The following is a 17446-nucleotide window of genomic DNA, read 5'->3' on the forward strand; positions in this document are numbered from 1 at the left end:
GATTGTAAGCACCACATCCGTGCCTCTCACAGGAGGGGTGTTCTGACCACAGGAACACATGTTGATGTGCGGATAAATTTTTTTTTTCTTTTTTATAAAGATGGGGTTTCGCCATGTTGGTCAGGCTGATCTTGAACTCCTGACCTCAGGTGATCTGCCCGCCTTGGCCTACAAAGTGCTTGGATTACAGGCATGAGCCACCATGCCCAGCCTGGATAAATTTTTTAGTTGTCACCACGGGGAGTGGGGTGCTGCTCTTGGTGTCTGAAGAGGGGAGGCCAGGGTGCTGCTTAGCATTCTGTGGTGCCCAGGATGGCCTCACCCCAGAGGGCGATCAGCACCAAATGTCAGCAGTGCTGATGCTGCGAGACCCTGTGGGAGAACAAATGGAATGTACCATTTCCAGACAAGCTGAAAGAAAATAAAAAGGGGGAAAAAACTCACAGAACTCATAGAAAAAAAAACCCACTAGGTGCAGTGGAATCCCAGCACTTTGGGAGGCCGAGGTGGGCGGATCACCTGAGGTCGGGAGTTCAAGACCAGCCTGGTCAACATGGTGAAACCCCGTCTTTATTTAAAAAAAAAAAAAAAAAGAAAAAAAGAAAAAAAAGGAAAACCCCATCTCTACTGAAAATACAAAATTAGCCAGGTGTGGTGGCGGATGCCTGTAATCCCAGCTACTTGGGAGGCGGACACAGGAGAATTGCTTGAACCTGGGAGGTGGAGATTGTGGTGAGCCGAGATCACGCCATTGCACTCCAGCCTGGGTAACAAGAGCAAAAAAATCTCTGTCTCAAAAAATAAATATATTAAAATATTTTTTTAAATTATTTGTAGAGGGCCAGGTACAGTGGCTCATGCCTGTAATGCCAACACTTTGGGAAGTTGAGGTGTGCAGATCTCTTGAGCCCAGGAATTTAACGTCAGCCTGGGCAACATAGCAAGACCCTGTCTCTACAAAATACAAAAAATTAGCCAGGTGGAGTGGCCTGCACCTGTAGTCCCAGCTACTCGGGAGGCTGAAGTGGAGGATCACTTGAGCCTGGGAGGTTGAGGCTGCAGTGAGCTGTGAGTGTGCCACTGCACTCCAGCCTGGGTGACAGAGTGAGAACCCTGTCCCACCAAAAAAAAAAAATTATTTGTAGAGACAGGGTCTTAATATGTTGCCCAGGCTGGTCTCAAACTCCTGGTCTCAAGTGATACTCCTGCCTCAGCTTTCCAAAGAACTGGGATTACAGGTGTGAGCCACCATGCCTGGCCATAAATTTATTTGTTTGTTTGTTTTCTGAGACAAGTTCTTGCTCTGTCACCCATGCTGGGATGCAATGGTGCCATCTCAACTCACTACAGCCTCTACCTCCGAGACTCAAGCCATCCTCCCACTTCAGCCTCCCAAGTAGTGGGAATTACAGGCATGTGCCATCATGCCCAGCATTTTTTCTAGAGACAGGGTTTCACCATGCTATACAGGCTGGTCTTGAACTTGTGAGCTCAAGTGATCCAACTGCCTCAGCCTCCTAAAGTGCTGGAATAACAGGTGTGAGCCACTGCACCCAGCCTGCAAATGAGCTATTTTTTTTAAATTGCATTTTAGGTTTTGGGGTGTACCCAAAACCTAAATCTTGCATGTGAAGAACATGCAAGATTGTTGCATAGGTACACACATGGCACTGTGATTTGCTGCCTTCCTCCCCTTCACCTATATCGGGCATTTCTCTCCATGCTATCTCTCCCTAACTCCCCACCCCTCGCTGTCCCTCCCCTATTTCCCCCCAACAGACCCCAGTGTGTGATGCTCCCCTCCCTGTGTCCATGTGTTCTCATTGTTCAACACCTGCCTATGAGTGAGAACATGTGGTGTTTGATTTTCTGTTCTTGTGTCAGTTTGCTGAGGATGATGGTTTCCAGGTTCATCCATGTTCCTACAAAGGATACGAACTTATCGTTTTTGATGGCTGCATAATATTCCATAGTGTATATGTGCCACATTTTCCCTGTCCAGTCTATCATCGATGGGCATTTGGGTTGGTTCCAGGTCTTTGCTATTGCAAACTGTGTTGCAATGAACATTCGTGTGCATGTGTCCTTATAGTAGAACGATTTATAATCCTTTGGATATATACCAAGTAATGGGATTGCTGGGTCAAATGGAATTTCTATTTCTAGGTCCTTGAGGAATCGCCACACTGTCTTCCACAATGGTTGAACTAATTTACACTCCCACCAACAGTGTAAAAGTGTTCCTGTTTCTCCACATCCTCTCCAGCATCTGTTGTCTGCAGATTTTTTTTTTTTTTGAGACGGAGTTTTGCTCTTGTTACCCAGGCTGGAGTGCAATGGTGCGATCTTGGCTCACCGCAACCTCTGCCTCCTGGGTTCAGGCAATTCTCCTGCCTCAGCCTCCTAAGCAGCTGGGACTACAGGTGAGCGCCACCATGCCCAGTTAATTTTTGTATTTTTAGTAGAGACGGGGTTTCACCATGTTAACCAGGATAGTCTTGATCTCTTGACCTCGTGATCCATCTGCCTCGGCCTCCCAAAGTGCTGGGATTGTAGGCGTGAGCCACCGCGCCCGGCCTGTCTCCACATTTTTTAATGATCACCATTCTAACTGGCGTGAGATGGTATCTCAATGTAGTTTTGATTTGCATTTCTCTAATGACCAATGATGATGAGCATTTTTTCATATGTTTATTGGCCTCATGTATGTCTTCTTTTGTAAAGTGTCTGTTCATATCCTTTGCCCACTTTTGAATGGGCTTGTTTGTTTTTTTCTTGTAAATCTGTTTTAGTTCTTTGTAAATTCTGGATATCAGCCCTTTGTCAGATGGGTAGACTGCAAATTTTTTTTCCCATTCTGTTGGTTGCCGATTCACTCTAATAACTGTTTCTTTTGCCATAGAGAAGCTGTGGAGTTTGATTAGGTCCCATTTGTCTATTTTGGCTTTGGTTGCCAATACTTTTGGTGTTTTGGTCATGAAGTCCTTGCCTATGCCTATGTCCTGAATGGTTTTGCCTAGATTTTCTTCTAGGGTTTTTATGGTGTTAGGTCTTATGTTTAAGTCTTTAATCCATCTGGAGTTAATTTTAGTGTAAGGTGTCAGGAAGGGGTCCATTTTCAGCTTTCTGCACATGGCTAGCCAGTTTTCCCAACACCATTTATTAAACAGGGAATCCTTTCCCCATTGCTTGTTTTTGTCAGGTTTGTCAAAGATCGGATGGTTGTAGATATGTTGTGTCGCCTCCAAGGCCTCTGTTCTGTTCCATTGGTCTATATCTCTGTTTTGGTACCAGTACCATGCTGTTTTGATTACTGTAGCCTTGTAGTATAGTTTGAAGTCCGGTAGTGTGATGCCTCCTGCTTTGTTCTTTTTGCTTAGAATTGACTTGGCTATGCGGGCTCTCTTTTGGTTCCATATGAAGTTTAAGGTGGTTTTTTCCAGTTCTCTGAAGAAGGTCATTGGTAGCTTGATGGGGATAGCATTGAATCTGTAAATTACTTTGAGCAGTATGGCCATTTTCACAATACTGATTCTTCCTAACCATGAACATGGAATGTTTCTCCATCTGTTTGTGTCCTCTCTTATTTCGTTGAGCAGTGGTCTGTAGTTCTCCTTGAAGAGGTCCTTTACATTCCTTGTTAGTTGTATTCCTAGGTCTTTTATTCTCTTTGTAGCAATTGTGAATAGCAGTTTGTTCTTGATTTGGCTCTCTTTAAGTCTGTTATTGGTGTATAGGAATGCTTGTAATTTTTGCACATTGATTTTGTATCCCGAGACTTTGCGGAAGTTGCTTATCAGTTTCAGGAGATTTTGGGCTGACACGATGGGGTCTTCTAGATATACAATCATGTCGTCTGCAAATAGAGACAATTTGACTTCCTCCTCTCCTATTTGAATGCCCTTCATTTCTTTTTCTTGCCTGATTGCTCTGGCTGCAAACGAGTTATTCTTTTTTTTGAGGCAGAGTTTCGCTCTTGTTACCCAGGCTGGAGTGCAATGGCACGATCTCGGCTCACCGCAACCTATGCCTCCTGGGTTCAGGCAATTCTCCTGCCTCAGCCTCCTGAGTAGCTGGGATTACAGGCACGCACCACCGTGCCCAGCTAATTTTTTGTATTTTTAGTAGAGACGGGGTTTCACCATGTTGACCGGGATGGTCTCGATCTCATGACCTCGTGATCCACCCACCTCGACCTCCCGTGAGCCACCGCGCCTGGCCTATGAGTTATTCTTAAAAGGAAAGAGCTGTAAGCTAGACTGGAGGAAAAAATCCACCAACTAGCCAGCTAGCCAACCAACCAGGTAGTGATAAATTGTGAGAGAGATCTTTTTTTTTTTTTTTGAGATGGAGTCGCTCTGTCGCCCAGTTTGGAGTACAGTGGTGTGATCTTGGCTCACTGCAACCTCTGCCTCCTGGGTTCAACTGATTCTCTTGCCTCAGCCTCCTGAGTAGTTGGGATTACAGATGTGCACTGCCATGCCCAGTTAACTTTTGTATTTTTAGTAGAAATGAGGTTTCACCATGTTGGTCAGGTTGATCTTGAACTCCTGACCTTGTGATCTATCCGCCTGGGCTTCCCAAAGTGCTGGGATTACAGGTGTGAGACACCACGCCTGGCCTTTTTTTTTTTTTTTTTCTTTTTTTCCTTTTTTAAAGGAAGTCTTGCTCTGTTGCCCAGGCTGGAGTGCAGTGGTGTGATCTCAGCTCACTGCAACCTCTGCCTCCTGGGTTCAAGCAGTTCCCCTGCCTCAGCCTCCTGAGTAACTGGGATTACAGGTGCATGCCACCATGCCCAGCTAATTTTTTTGTATTTTTTTTTTTTCCCCCTTGAGACGGGGTTTCTCCATGTTGGTCAGGCTGGTCTTGAATTCCCTATCTCAGGTGATCTGCCCACCTTGGCCTCCCAAAGTGCTGGGATTACAGGCGTGAGCCACCGCGCCCAGCCTTAATTTTTGTATTTTTAGTAGACAGGGTTTCACCATATTGGCCAGGCTGGTCACGAACTCTTGACCTCAAGTAATCTGCCTGCCTCAGCCTCCCAAAGTGCTGGGATTGCAGGCATGGGCCACTGTACCCGGTCCAGATACCATTTTTTAACTTGTCAGATTATGGAAGATCAAAGATGGGTGAGAGTATGTGGTATAAATCCATATGATCTATTTGCAGGCATACCTGGCATTTCTATTCCTTTTTGGATAGGTTGCCCCCAAAGATGACCCCAAAAGGACTCAGAGCTACCTAGGAGGTGACCCCAGGAAGCACTATGGCAGGTGAGAGCTGAGACAAGGAGGGAAGGTGCCCTGCAGGGGGCACCAATGAGCAGGTGACACTGGGGGCAACCCGTGCTCAGTCCTGCTAGGGGCCTTAGGGGGGCAGTACAGAGCACTCAACTCAGTGATCCCACACCCAAGAATGGGTTAAGCCACCTACACACCTACCTTCAGTCACTGGCTGCCGTTTTCACCTGGGGTACTGGGTTGTGTTTCTTCAGGAGACTCCTAGGCTGGGCGGAATTTCTTATAGCAAAAAGCATTTGGTGGCTGGGTGCAGTGGCTCACACCTGTAATCCCAGCACTTTGGGAGGCCGAAGCAGGCAGATCACCTGAGGTCAGGAGTTCAAGACCAGCCTGGCCATCATGGTGAAACCCCATCTCTACTAAAAATACAAAAATTAGCTGGGCGTGGTAGCGGGCACCTATAATCTCAGCTACTCGGGAGGCTGAGGCAGAGGAATCGCTTGGACCCAGAAGGCAGAGGTTGCAGTGAGCCAAGATCCCACCACTGCACACCAGCCTGGGCAACAAGAGCAAAACTCCATCTCAAAAATGAACAAACAAAACTCCCACTAGTTTCCTTATAGATAACATCTCTGATGTATGGGCTGCCACAGGTAATGTTGCTTAAGTTTTGCAGGAACAGGATCAGTTGTTGTCCAGTTCAAACAGGCTGAGAGCTGAACTTTCACCTCAGCCTGTGTGTATTTAAGTGGTGACTTTTTGATGTTAGAGGGCCAAACACTCCACCCTCAGATCATGGTAACAACTGTGAACACACGTCCCATGAAGGGCCATGAAGCTTCACTACACATGCATGGTTCTCTGACTGCCCCACTTTTCCTTAGCCCCCATCACTTTTCCTCATGTCTCTGACCACCTTGCTCCTCTATCCCTTAAATACTTCTAAAACTCCATCTTCAGGGAGGCAGATTTGAGATGTGTCCTCCTGTCTCCTCACTTGGCTGCCTCGTGAATACACTCTTTGCTGCAAAACCTGTCATCTCTGTTGGCATACTGATGGGCAGAACGAGGCTGGTTTGGTAACATAAGGGATACATGAATTTGTTTTCTTTTTTTGTTGTTGAGATGGAGTCTCGCTCTGTTGCCCAGGCTGGAGTGCAGTGGCACAATCTCAGCTCACTGCAATCTCTGCCTCCTGGGTTCAAGCAATTCTCCTGCCTCAGTCATCCAAGTAGCTGGGATTACAGGCGCCTGCCACCACGCCCGGCTAATTTTTGTTTTTTTAGTAGAGACAGGGTTTCACCACGTTGGTCAGGCTGGTCTCAAACTCCTGACCTTGTGATCCGCCCACCTCGGCCTCCCAAAGTGCTGGAATTATAGGCGTGAGCCACTGTGCCCGGTGGGATGCATGAATTTCTGAGTAGCTGGGACTACAGGCATGCACCTCCAAGACTGGCTAATTTTTTTTTTTTTTTTTTTTTTGAGATGGAGTCTTGCTCAGTCACCTGGGCTGGAGTGCAATGGCTCAATGCAACCTCTATCTCTCAAGTTCAAGCGACTCCTGCCTTAGCCTCCAGAGTAGCTGGGATTTTTGTATTTTAGTAGAGACAGTTTCACCATGTTGGCCAGGCTGGTCTCAAACTTGTGACCTCAAGTGATCCACCCACCGTGGCCTCCCAAAGTGCTAGGATTACAGGGGTAAGCCACTGCGCCTGGCCTAATTTTTAAATTTTTTTGTAGAGGCGGGGTTCTCATGATGTTGCCCAGGCTGGTCTCACACTCCTGGGCTCAAGCAATCCATCTGCCTCAGTGTCACAAAGTGCAAGGATTACAGGAGTGAGCCACTGTGCCCGGCCTGGTAAATTTCATCATGGGAATCCTCAAGGAGAAAACTGCATAGATGCTAAACAATGAGACTGGCTTATTATTATTATTTTTTTTTGAGACGCAGTTTCACTCGTTACCCAGGCTGGAGTGCAATGGCACGATCTCGGCTCACCACAACCTCCGCCTCCTGGGTTCAGGCAATTCTCCTGCCTCAGCCTCCTGAGTAGCTGGGATTACAGGCACGCGCCACCATACCCAGCTAATTTTTTTGTATTTTTAGTAGAGACGGGGTTTCACCATGTTGACCAGGATGGTCTTGATTTCTTGACCTCGTGATCCACCCGCCTCAGCCTCCCAAAGTGCTGGGATTATGGGCGTGAGCCACCACGCCCGGCTGGGAGACTGGCTTATTATTTATTTATTTTTTGAGACAGAGTCTCACTCTATCACCCAGGCTGGAGTGCAACGGTGCGATCTCGGCTCACTGCAACCTCCATCTCCTGGGTTCAAGCGATTCTCCTGCCTCAGCCTCCCGAGTAGCTGGGATTACAGGCATGTGCCACCACGCCTGGCTAATTTTGTAGTTTTAGTAGAGACGAGGTTTCACCATGTTGGTCAGGCTGGTCTCAAACTTCTGACCTCAGGTGATCTGCCCACCTCAGCCTCCCAAAGTGCTGGGATTACAGGCGTGGGCCACCGTGCCCAGCTGATTCAAGACTTTTATCCAGAACTTTTAACACAAATGTGTCAAAAACACTTCAACCCTGTTTGGGGGTTCATGGGGGACGATGGGGGAGTCAGAGCCAAACAAGAGTCATAAGCAGGAGAAGAAATCCTTAAATTTTTATTAAATATACTCTCTTGGCACAAATCTTTAAAATATATAAACATTAGATATAAACAGTGTCTTCATGGCATCAAAATATAACTCCAGACCAGGACCAGCGACCAGCAGGGAGGGAAGTGACTGCAGAGCCTCGAGTGCCCGGCTGTGTGCAGGGGTCGGGGAACAGCACTGCCCCCCACTCCTGCTGGGTCCCATTCATCTCGGAGCCACCTCACAGAGGCACGCTGCGGTCAGCAGGGTCTGGGGGACCCTCCCACCCACACCTTGTCTCTCCTGCCCAGCCTGTGGCCCAAAATCCACCCACTTGGTCTCACTCACCTGGGGCAGACCCCGGGTCCCTGCTGCTGTTGCATGCCTGTGGGAGTTGGGTGCCCTCCTGTCTCCCTGTGACGGGGGCCCCGCCTCTCCTGCCAAGTCTGGGTGCTGGGTAAGGGATGCCCACCCAGCGGCACAGCCCCTCACAGTCATCACAGGCTGCCTGGGCCTCTGGGGATGAGATTAGGGATGGCTGGTGGCCACATGCAAGGAAGGTCAGAGAGCAGTCTGCACACCCACAGGTCCGAGGCAAGAACAGGAGGTGGACAGAAGGAAGGGAGAAATGAAGTCACAACTGGCGATGCACGAGCTCAGATTCCTTCACACAGTGTGTGCTGGGCCAGCCGTGGGAAGCAACACTTGTGGTCATGCTCCCCCTGGCACCAGGCGGACCAGTCAGGGGTTCCATGTGAATAGACCATAGGGCCAGCCAAGTTGGAAAAAAAAAAACCAAACTCACAACATCATCAGGAAATGGGCGTTTTTTAGTCCCTGTGATACCTGGTGGGCCCTGGGGGACTTCTCTGAGAGACCAGTTAGCTGGGGTTCCCCTAGGTACCTCAGCTGTTCCTCACCTCCCACCCCCAGGCTGTCCTCTATCATGAGGCTCCCACTCTGGGGGGATCAAGGCTCCATTTCATGGAAACTGAACAACCCCTTGTGGGCTTTAAATTGCTCCATGTCCTAGCCAACGTGCTGCTCAAGAGGGGACCCTGGGACCTGTTGGATACCACAGCTGGGCAGAGGGTTGGGGCCCTGAGACCCAGCTTCTATTGGTGTGGGCTGGGGATGCAGGAGCTTCTAGGCCAAAGGAGGCAGCTTGGGTGCTCACATTTCAGCAGCTGCCGCAGGCTGTGGGTCTGACCCAAACCTGAGGCAGTTCCGTGTGGTGGTCCAAGCCTCAAACCCTGGAGCAAGCAAGACTCTCATGGGAAGGTTACAAAGCAGGTGGCCAGGCCACCCTGTGGGGAGCTGCACTCTTGGGGGCCCAGCTGCTTGCATGTCTAGGATGGACAGGAGGCTCTGGGGGAACACGGTTCCCAGCAGGAGGCTCTGGTGACTGAGGAGTCATGGCCTCGGGCAAATACTGGAGAAGGCAGGACCGGCAGGGTGGGGTGGGCCAGGGGCTGCGTTTGTGGCCAAAGCTGAGCAGGAGGCTCGCCCCATCCTGGGCAGGGTCCGCCTGCAGGAAAGGCACCCCTGTACCCTGGAGGCCAGGCAGGCACGCGGAGTCAGAACAAGGAGGGCCAGGCGCGGTCTGGCTCTGAGCCTGGTGAGACAGGGGACACTAGAAATCAGCATGTCGGAGGACGCACGAGACCAGGAGGTGGAGCCCAGCACGCCCCACTAGGACCTTTTAGGCAACACCTCCAGCAGACAGCGCCAGCCTCTGCGGAGGAGGGAAGAGGGGTGCTGCGGGACCCCCCACACCACTGCCCCAACACTGCACTTCCAGGGCCGCCAGCTTTGCGCTTGGACCTGCGGACTCCCGAGTCCAGGCCCCTCAGGACCACCTGCTCGTTCCACAAAGCGCCCCCTGTGGCTCCTGAGGTGGAACCGGGCGCACCCCCGTTCCATGGGCCCAGAATACCAAAGGGGTCACCGGCCCACCGTCCTGAGAGCAGCTCAGGGTCTCCTAGCTCTGCAGGTGCCGCAGCAGGATCTGCATGAGGTCGAAGGTGGTGAAGCTGATGCCCACGGCGATGGGACCCTTGAGCCAGTTCATGCTCAAGCCTTTGTAGAGGCCGCGCACGGCGCCCTCCTCCCGCACGATAGTGCGCAAAGTGCAGGCGATGGAGGCGCGCGGGTAGCCCGTAACGCCGGCCGTCTGCATGCGCCGCCGCACCACATCCAGTGGGTACGAGGCCGACTGCCCGATGAGGCCAGCGCAGGCGCCGAAGATCATGCGCTCGAAGGGGTAGGGCTGACGGCGGCCGCTGTACTCTGCGGGGTGAGGGGCGGGAGGGCCGTGAGGGAGCCGCGAGGGGGCGTGCACCCTGCACCCATGCGAGCACGCACTTGCACTCCTAGGAGCAACCTGCGTGCACATACACGCATGCACTCGCAGCCCCACGTGTGTACGCACTCATGCGTACCCACACCCCCCACTGCCCCACCTCCGGGTTGCTTCTTTCCAATCAAACTCGAGAAATAGAATATCTTAAAAGGTAGAAACGCAAAGAGAATCATACAACCAACTCCCAGAGCTAATCAGCTTTACTCCACGTCTACTAAGGAAAGAACATTCTAGGTGCTCGCGTGCCCAGTCTCTGACAGGCGCCCTCCCTGGGTAGCGCCTATGAGCTGTTGCACAGAGTGGATATAAGTGACCGTGAACTACACGGCACACTGTCTCGCGGGTCCAAACGGGATGTGTGGGCATGGAGGAGGAAGGAGCAGCAACAGGTCAGTAGGGGTTCTTTAAACATTTGTAGTAGTAAATTTAGAACTAGGAATTTAAAACAGCCAGGGCCGGGCGCAGCGGCTCACGCCTGTAATCCCAGCACTTTAGGAGGCCGAGATGGGCGGATCACTTTAGCTCAGGAGTTGCAGACCAGCTTGGCCAACATGGCGAAACCCCGTCTCTACCAAAAACACACAACAATTAGCCAGGTGTTGTGGCCGGCACCTGTAATCCACAAGAATCGCTTGAACCCAAAAGGGGGAGGTTGCAGTGAGCTGAGATCGGGCCACTGCACTCCAGCCTGGGCGACAGAGAGAGACTCTGTCTCAAAAAAACAGCCAGACAGGAGACACTGTGATCCACTCACCAGATGGGCAAAAACGAGGGGTCTGATGGCACCACGTGGAATGAGAACATGGCAACAAGGGTTGGGAAGCACTCCAGAGAGAAACACAGAAAATTGGGTTTTACACTCACACAAGGAGAGCAGCTCCTGGATGTTGGCTGATCACAGAAAACCTGGCAACAGCCAAAGGACACTCCAAGAAGGGAAGGCCCACTGTGCAGCCACTAAAAAGGCGGAACAGAGCACAGACCCCGGTGGATGCACCCCAAACCAGCTGAGCTGGGAGCTGCACTCCCGGGTGAGCTGACTCCACAGGGAGCATTTCATATACCTGTGAAAGGTGACATGGTGTCGTTCTCGCCACAGATACATGCATACAGAAGCCTTTTCAAAGCAGTCTGGAAGGGTGCAAACACCCACTTCTAATAAGAGGCCCTAGGAGAGAGACTTGGGCCCTCAGCATTACCCCTAACATTTTATTTCTTTGGCAAAAGATGTCTGGGAGTAGGCTGAGCGCAGTGGCTCACACCTTTTATCCCAGCACTTTGGGAGGCAAAAGCAGAAGGATCGCTTGAGCCCAGGAGTTTGAGACCAGCCTGGGCAACAGAGGGAGACCATGTCTGTATATATATAAAAACAAAGACAAAAACATCTGGGAGCAAATGTAGCAAAATGTGAATGGCTGTTCACGTGGGGTAGCAGGGATGAGTATTACAACATTCTTTTTACTTTTCAATTTTCTCCCAACTACCAAAACAAGCAACAGTACTTCCCTTCCATGTGGCTTTTACCTGTATGCTTTGCACATGTGCTTGTGAAAATGTGAGGTGGTCAGCGCTCTTGGTGACACACTGGGCTTCCCAGAGTCACTTTTTTTGAGACAGGGTCTCACTTTGTCACCCAGGCTGGAGTGCATGGTGAGATCACGGCTAACTGTAGCCTCAACCTCCCAGGCTTGGGGTGATCCTCCCACCTCAGCCTCTCCAGTAGCTGGGACCACAGGCATGTGCCACTGTGCCCAACTTTTTCTCTATCTTTGGTACAGATGGGGTTTCGCCATGTTGCCCAGGCTGGTCTGGTACTCCTGACCTCAAGTGATGAGCCCCCCTCAGCCTCCCAAAGCGCTGGGATTACAGATGTGAGCCACTGCTCCGGCCAGAGTTGCTCTCACGTAGGCATTTAATGCAGTGAGTCCAGGTTCACCAGTGGCGGCTGGACACAGTGCATTCTCTCCTGATTTGGATGTGGGTCTCCAGCCTGCCTCACCCAGGGTTGTACCCGACTCCACCTGGTCTCCAGGTCTGTGTGAGCCAGGAGGAGCTGTGGTCCCCAGGAAATGCTTCCCGAACGTCCCCACCTCGTGCTCCCAGCTCTCCTTACCTCTGTGCAGGCTCTTGAGCGTCTCATAGGTGAAGAAGCTCAGGCCGGCATAGGGAATGACCCCCAGCACGGTGGGTGTAAATCCATGGTAGAGGGTCTTCAGCCCCTCTTCTCTCGAGATGCGGATGAAGACATGAAAGATGTTGCTGTACCTGCCAGGACAGAGCAGCCCAGCAGGTGAGACTCAGACCTCCCAAGTACAGGGAGCACCCACAGCGGCTCTCGGCTCGTCCCACAGCCTGCTGGGCCTGGGCATGTCTGGATGTTGATGTTTGCCTTCTTCAAGATATATAACCCCATCTCCAGAGCTTTGGCATTAGAGGGGAAATGCACACCTAAACCCAGACCTCACCTTTGCCACGGGAAGCACTCTGGCGTGCTTAGCCCTTGTCTTTTATTCTTACACTCTTTTTTTTTGAGGCAGTCTCCCTCTGTTACCCAGGCTGGAGGACATGGTACAGTCTCGGCTCACTGCAACCTCTGCCTCCTGGGTTCAAGTGATTCTCCTGCTTCAGCCACCCAAGTAGCTGGGATTACAGACATGTGCCACCAGACCCGGCTAATTTTTATATTTTTAGTTGAGACAGAGCTTTGCCATGTTGACCAGGCTAGTCTTGAATTCCTGACCTCAGGTGATCCACCTACCTCGGCCTCCCAAAGTGCTGGGATTACAAGCGTGAACCACCATGCCCGGCCTCTATTTTTTTTTCTTTTTCTTTTCTTTTTTTTTTTGGAGACAGGGTCTCACTTTGTGGCCCAGGCTGAAGTGCAGTGGCATAATCATGGCTCACTGCAGCCTCAACCTGCCAGACTCAAGCAATTCTCCTCCCTCAGCCTCTCAAGCAACTGAGACCACAGGTGTATGTCACCACACCAGGCTAATATTTAGTTTTTGTATAGACAGGGTCTCGCTATGTTGCCCAGGCTGGTCTCAAACTCCTGGGCTCAAGTGATACTAGCCGTGGCTCCCAAAGTGCTGGGATTATAGGCATGAACCACCAAGCATAGTCTGTTCTTAACACATTTTTCATGATCATGGTATCTTCCCTGAATTAAGCATTCCATTCTCACACTTTTTTTTTTTTTAAGACACAGTCTGGCTCTGTTGCCCAGGCTGGAGTGCAGTGGCTCCACCTCAGCTTACTGTAACCTCTGCCTCCCGAGTTCAAGTGATTCTCCTGCCTCAACCTCCTGGGTAGCCGGGAATACAGGCGCAGGTCACCATGCCCAGCTAATTTTTGTATTTTCAGTAGAGATAGGGTTTCACCATGTTGGAGAGGCTGGTCTCAGCCTCCTGACCTCAAGTGATCCACCTGCCTCTGCCTCCCAAAGTGTTGGGATTACAGGCATGAGCCACTGCGCTCGGCCATATTCTGACACATTTTTTGTTTTGTTTTTGTTTTGAGATGGAGTCTCGCTCTGTCACCCAGGCTGGAGTGCAGTGGCAGGATCTCAGCTCACTGCAACCTCTGCCTCCTGGGTTCAAGCGATTCTCCTGTCTCAGCCTCCCAAGCAGCTGGGATTACAGGCATGTGCCACCACGCCTGGCTAATTTTTGTAATTTTAGCAGAGACAGGGTTTCACCATGTCGGTCAGGCTCATCTTGAACTTCTGACCTCATGATCTGCCCGCCTTGGCTGGGATTACAGGCGTGAGCTACTGTGCCGGGCCTTCGTACACATTTTTAATGCATCTATGCCCAATTAAAACGAAGACTCTTGGTTTGAGCCAAGCAGAAACTGACCCCCAGGCTAAAAGAACAAATCGCTGCCTTTCTCGAACAGCTACAAAATGACACACAAGGTCTGCCCTGCTGACACCGAGGCCCAGATGCAAACCCCAGGGGCCCGACAGAGAAAGGGATTCCGACCTGGGAGCCCACCACCGATGTAAGGACTCACATTTCTTTCGGGGTTACGGCCATCCGAGCTCTGACCAGGTCCAGGGGGTAGGTCAGTGAAGCGGCTGTCGTTCCAGCCAGTGCTCCCGCGAAGAGGCGAGGCCAAGGGGGCAGGGCTCTGAACAGGGCAGGGGGAGAAGGGGAGACGGTAGTGAGGGGGGTGCAGATGCTCAAGAGGGCTGGCCTGGAGCACCCGCGCCTCTCTGCTGGGGCGGGGACAGGGTGGGGACTGAGGAACACAAGGCGGGCTGGCTTCCTCGTGGCCAAGCTGATGGGGTCTTTGGAGTGGGCCTCATTTTGAGGTTTACTTGGCTGCCTTCCCTTCCCCCCTGCTGGCATGAATTAATGAATGATGTGTATTTTCCCAACGGCCCTGGGAGCATGGTGGCCTGCCCCTCTGGGATTTATGTGTGGGATGGAGAAACGTCTGGAGACAAGCAGGCAAAGGAGAGGAGCTCTGAAGACAGAACAGGGCATATGACAGAGTCAGGGGGCACCTCAGGAGTTGCGGGAAGAGGGAGGATGGGGCTAGGGGCAGGGCAAGGAAAGGAAAACGCGGAGGGAGCGAGGCAGAGGGAGGGCAGGGGGCGGGGCGTGCGGAGGAAAGAGAGGGGGCGGGCGTGGGCGGGGCTATGCTGGGGCGGGGCGGGGCGGGGCGGGGCCTCACTCTCCGCGAAAGCCGTAGTAGCGGCCCAGGATGCGCTTGTACTCTTCGTGTGCGCTGAACTGGATGGCCGCGTAGGGCACCACGCGCACCATGGTGGCCGAGTTTCCGCGCCACAAGCTGAGGAAGCCCTCGTTGAGGTAGGTGTAGTAGAGGACCCGGAAGGCCTCCTGGGGATAAGCGGGGAGGTCAACATCCCTCCGCCTCTGCGTGCCCTCCCTGCGCGCCTATGTGACCAGCAGAGCGCCCCGAAAGTGCGGAGGCAGGGCCGGGGTGACCCCATCCCCATGCACTGTGCACAACCCCATCCCATGTGAGGGCTCCACCCTGATTTGTCCAGACTGACATTATCAACCCCAGGCCTGTCCCCCTTCCCTATGTTTTCTGGGCCTCCCACCCTAGCAAGTTCTCCACTCCAGGGGATGGCAAAGCGAACCAGTCTGCAAAGCAGCTCAGAACCCTGCCCAGGGGCATGTCTGTTGGTGTTTAGCATTCTAGCTTTATCTTTTTCTTTATTAAGAAGGTAGCACCTGCTCTCTGTTTAACAATAAATCAAACAAAAACGTTGTTTTAGAGCTGTCGAGTCTCCCCACCCCACTGCCAGAAGGATACTCGGGATGTCCTGTCAGTTCCCAGGCTGAGCTGTGTCCAGGCAGAGCTGGGGATGATGGGAAGACAGGTAGTCCTGTCCCCACCCCTGAGACTCCTCAGACCACCTGCCTAACTCCCGCCAGCCCAGCAGGGTGGTGGTGACTATCCTCAGGCCAGGGGCGGTGACATAGTGGCTCACCTTGGCAGAAAATCTTTTTGAAGACACTGGAAAAAACAAAAGCACAAGAGACACTGAGATGCAAAGGACAGAACCCCCCATCTGCATGGCCCCACCCCCAACACCCCCTAGCAGGGTCGCCCTCCTCTTCCACCCTAGTCTCGTCCCAGGAAGGGGAGCTGACACTCGACCTCAGAACAGTGAGGGTCTCCCGTGAGAGGAGAACGTGTCTGAGATGGGTTGACAATCAGCACCCCATCCCAGGACTAGAGTCTTATTCACCCAAACCCACCACTGCACTCCAAACCCTGCAGGGAAGGTGTCCTAGCCGCCAGGCACGTGGGTCTCAACTGAGAAGCCCTGGCTCTCTCAGAACAAGACCTGCAGAGGTCTACGTCTGGGGTCTGCCCTCTCTTCCGGACACGCCCCTCCCAGGGCCCCAGCACAGGCACCGCTATCCTGCCTCTCCCATCCCCTGTGGCTGCCCAGTTCTCTCTCTGGTTCTGTGCTGCCCTTGGGCGTGGGGGACCTGAGCCATGGTGGACCATGAGGACTCCTGGGAGAGATCCAGAAAAACAGGCCTGGCAGCCCGCCATCTCACCCCTCGGCCCCCACCACTTGTATGTGCAACGGGCATGCATGCCTGCTGCCTCCAGGGTTGATCCCCAGTTCCCTGCAGAACACAACACCCCGTACCTGCTCGTGTGCTCTTAAAGGGGCCTGCCCTGGCCAGGTGCAGTGACTCATGCCTGTAATCCCAGCACTCTGGGAGGCTGAGGCATGTGGATCACCTGGTTTGAGACCAGCCTGGCCAACATGGTGAAACCCTGACTCTACTAAAAAAAAATACAAAAAAATTAGCTGGGCATGGTGGTGGACACCTGCAATCCCAGCTACTCAGGAGGCTGAGGCAGGAGAATTTGGGAGGTGGAGGTTGCAGTGAGTGGAGATTGTACCACTGCACCCCAGCCTGGGGGACAGAGAGAGACTCTGTCTCAAAAAAATAAAGGGGACTGCCCTTTTCGAAGGCCTGTCAGCTCACTGGATGCCTATGCCAGTGGAGGAAGAAACTGGGACAGAGGGAGGGTAGAAGATCAGCTCAAGGTGGTGGGAAGGGCCTGGCTCAAGCCTGCAGATTCTTCCCAAACAACGGAGGGAGAGGGCCCAGGCTGTAACCATCTTACTGCTGGGCCCTGGGCAGGAACTGGTAACTGTTTGAGGCGGGTAAAGGCCACCTTTTCAGAACACCCTGGGACTGTTTAACCCTAGGGACGGAGGGTGAGGGTTTCTGTTGAGGGTTTAACTTCTGTCCTCCGAAAAGATATGTCCACGTTCTAATCCCTAACTCCCAAGAAGCCAACCTTACCTGGAAGCCGGGCCTTTGCAGATGTAATAGACTTAAGGTAAGGTCGTATTGGGTTAGGGTGGGCCCTAAATGCAGATGGGTGTCCTTATAAGAACAGAAAACAGGCCGGGCACGGTGGCTCACACCTGTAATCCCAGCACTTCAGGAGGCCAAGGCGAGTGGATCACCAGAGGTCAGGAGTCCGAGACTAGCTGGGCCAACATAGTAGAACCCCGTCTTGACTAAAAATACAAAAAAAATTAGCCAGGCGTGGTGGTGTGTGCCTGTAATCCCAGCTACTCAGGAGGCTAAGGCAGGAGAATTGCTTGAACTGGGGAGATGGAGGTTGCAGTGAGCCAAGATCACGTCACTGTACTCCAGCCTGGGCTACAGAGCAAGACCCTGCCTC

The 17446-nt window shown here is 52.1% G+C and overlaps 1 protein-coding gene across 3 annotated transcripts in view; it reads right to left on the reverse strand.

Moving 5' to 3' along the window:
• Nucleotides 1-7895: 7895 nt before the first annotated feature.
• Nucleotides 7896-17446, reverse strand: part of SLC25A42 (solute carrier family 25 member 42) — a 40361-nt gene continuing 30810 nt past the window's right edge. For all 3 annotated transcript variants that reach the window (XM_021669161.2, XM_021669163.2, XM_021669162.2), the window contains exons 4-8: nt 15714-15739; nt 14927-15093; nt 14261-14377; nt 12360-12511; nt 7896-10173 (exon numbers count right to left, since the gene is read on the reverse strand). In XM_021669161.2, coding sequence (XP_021524836.1) covers nt 9866-10173; nt 12360-12511; nt 14261-14377; nt 14927-15093; nt 15714-15739 — 770 coding nt within the window. In that variant the 3' untranslated portion in view covers nt 7896-9865. The remainder of the gene's footprint in view (nt 10174-12359; nt 12512-14260; nt 14378-14926; nt 15094-15713; nt 15740-17446) is intronic.

The sequence above is a fragment of the Aotus nancymaae genome, unplaced genomic scaffold, assembly GCF_030222135.1.
Source record: "Aotus nancymaae isolate 86718 unplaced genomic scaffold, 86718_ANA_hifiasm-v0.15.2.pri h1tg000028l, whole genome shotgun sequence".
Taxonomy (NCBI): Eukaryota; Metazoa; Chordata; class Mammalia; order Primates; family Aotidae; genus Aotus; species Aotus nancymaae.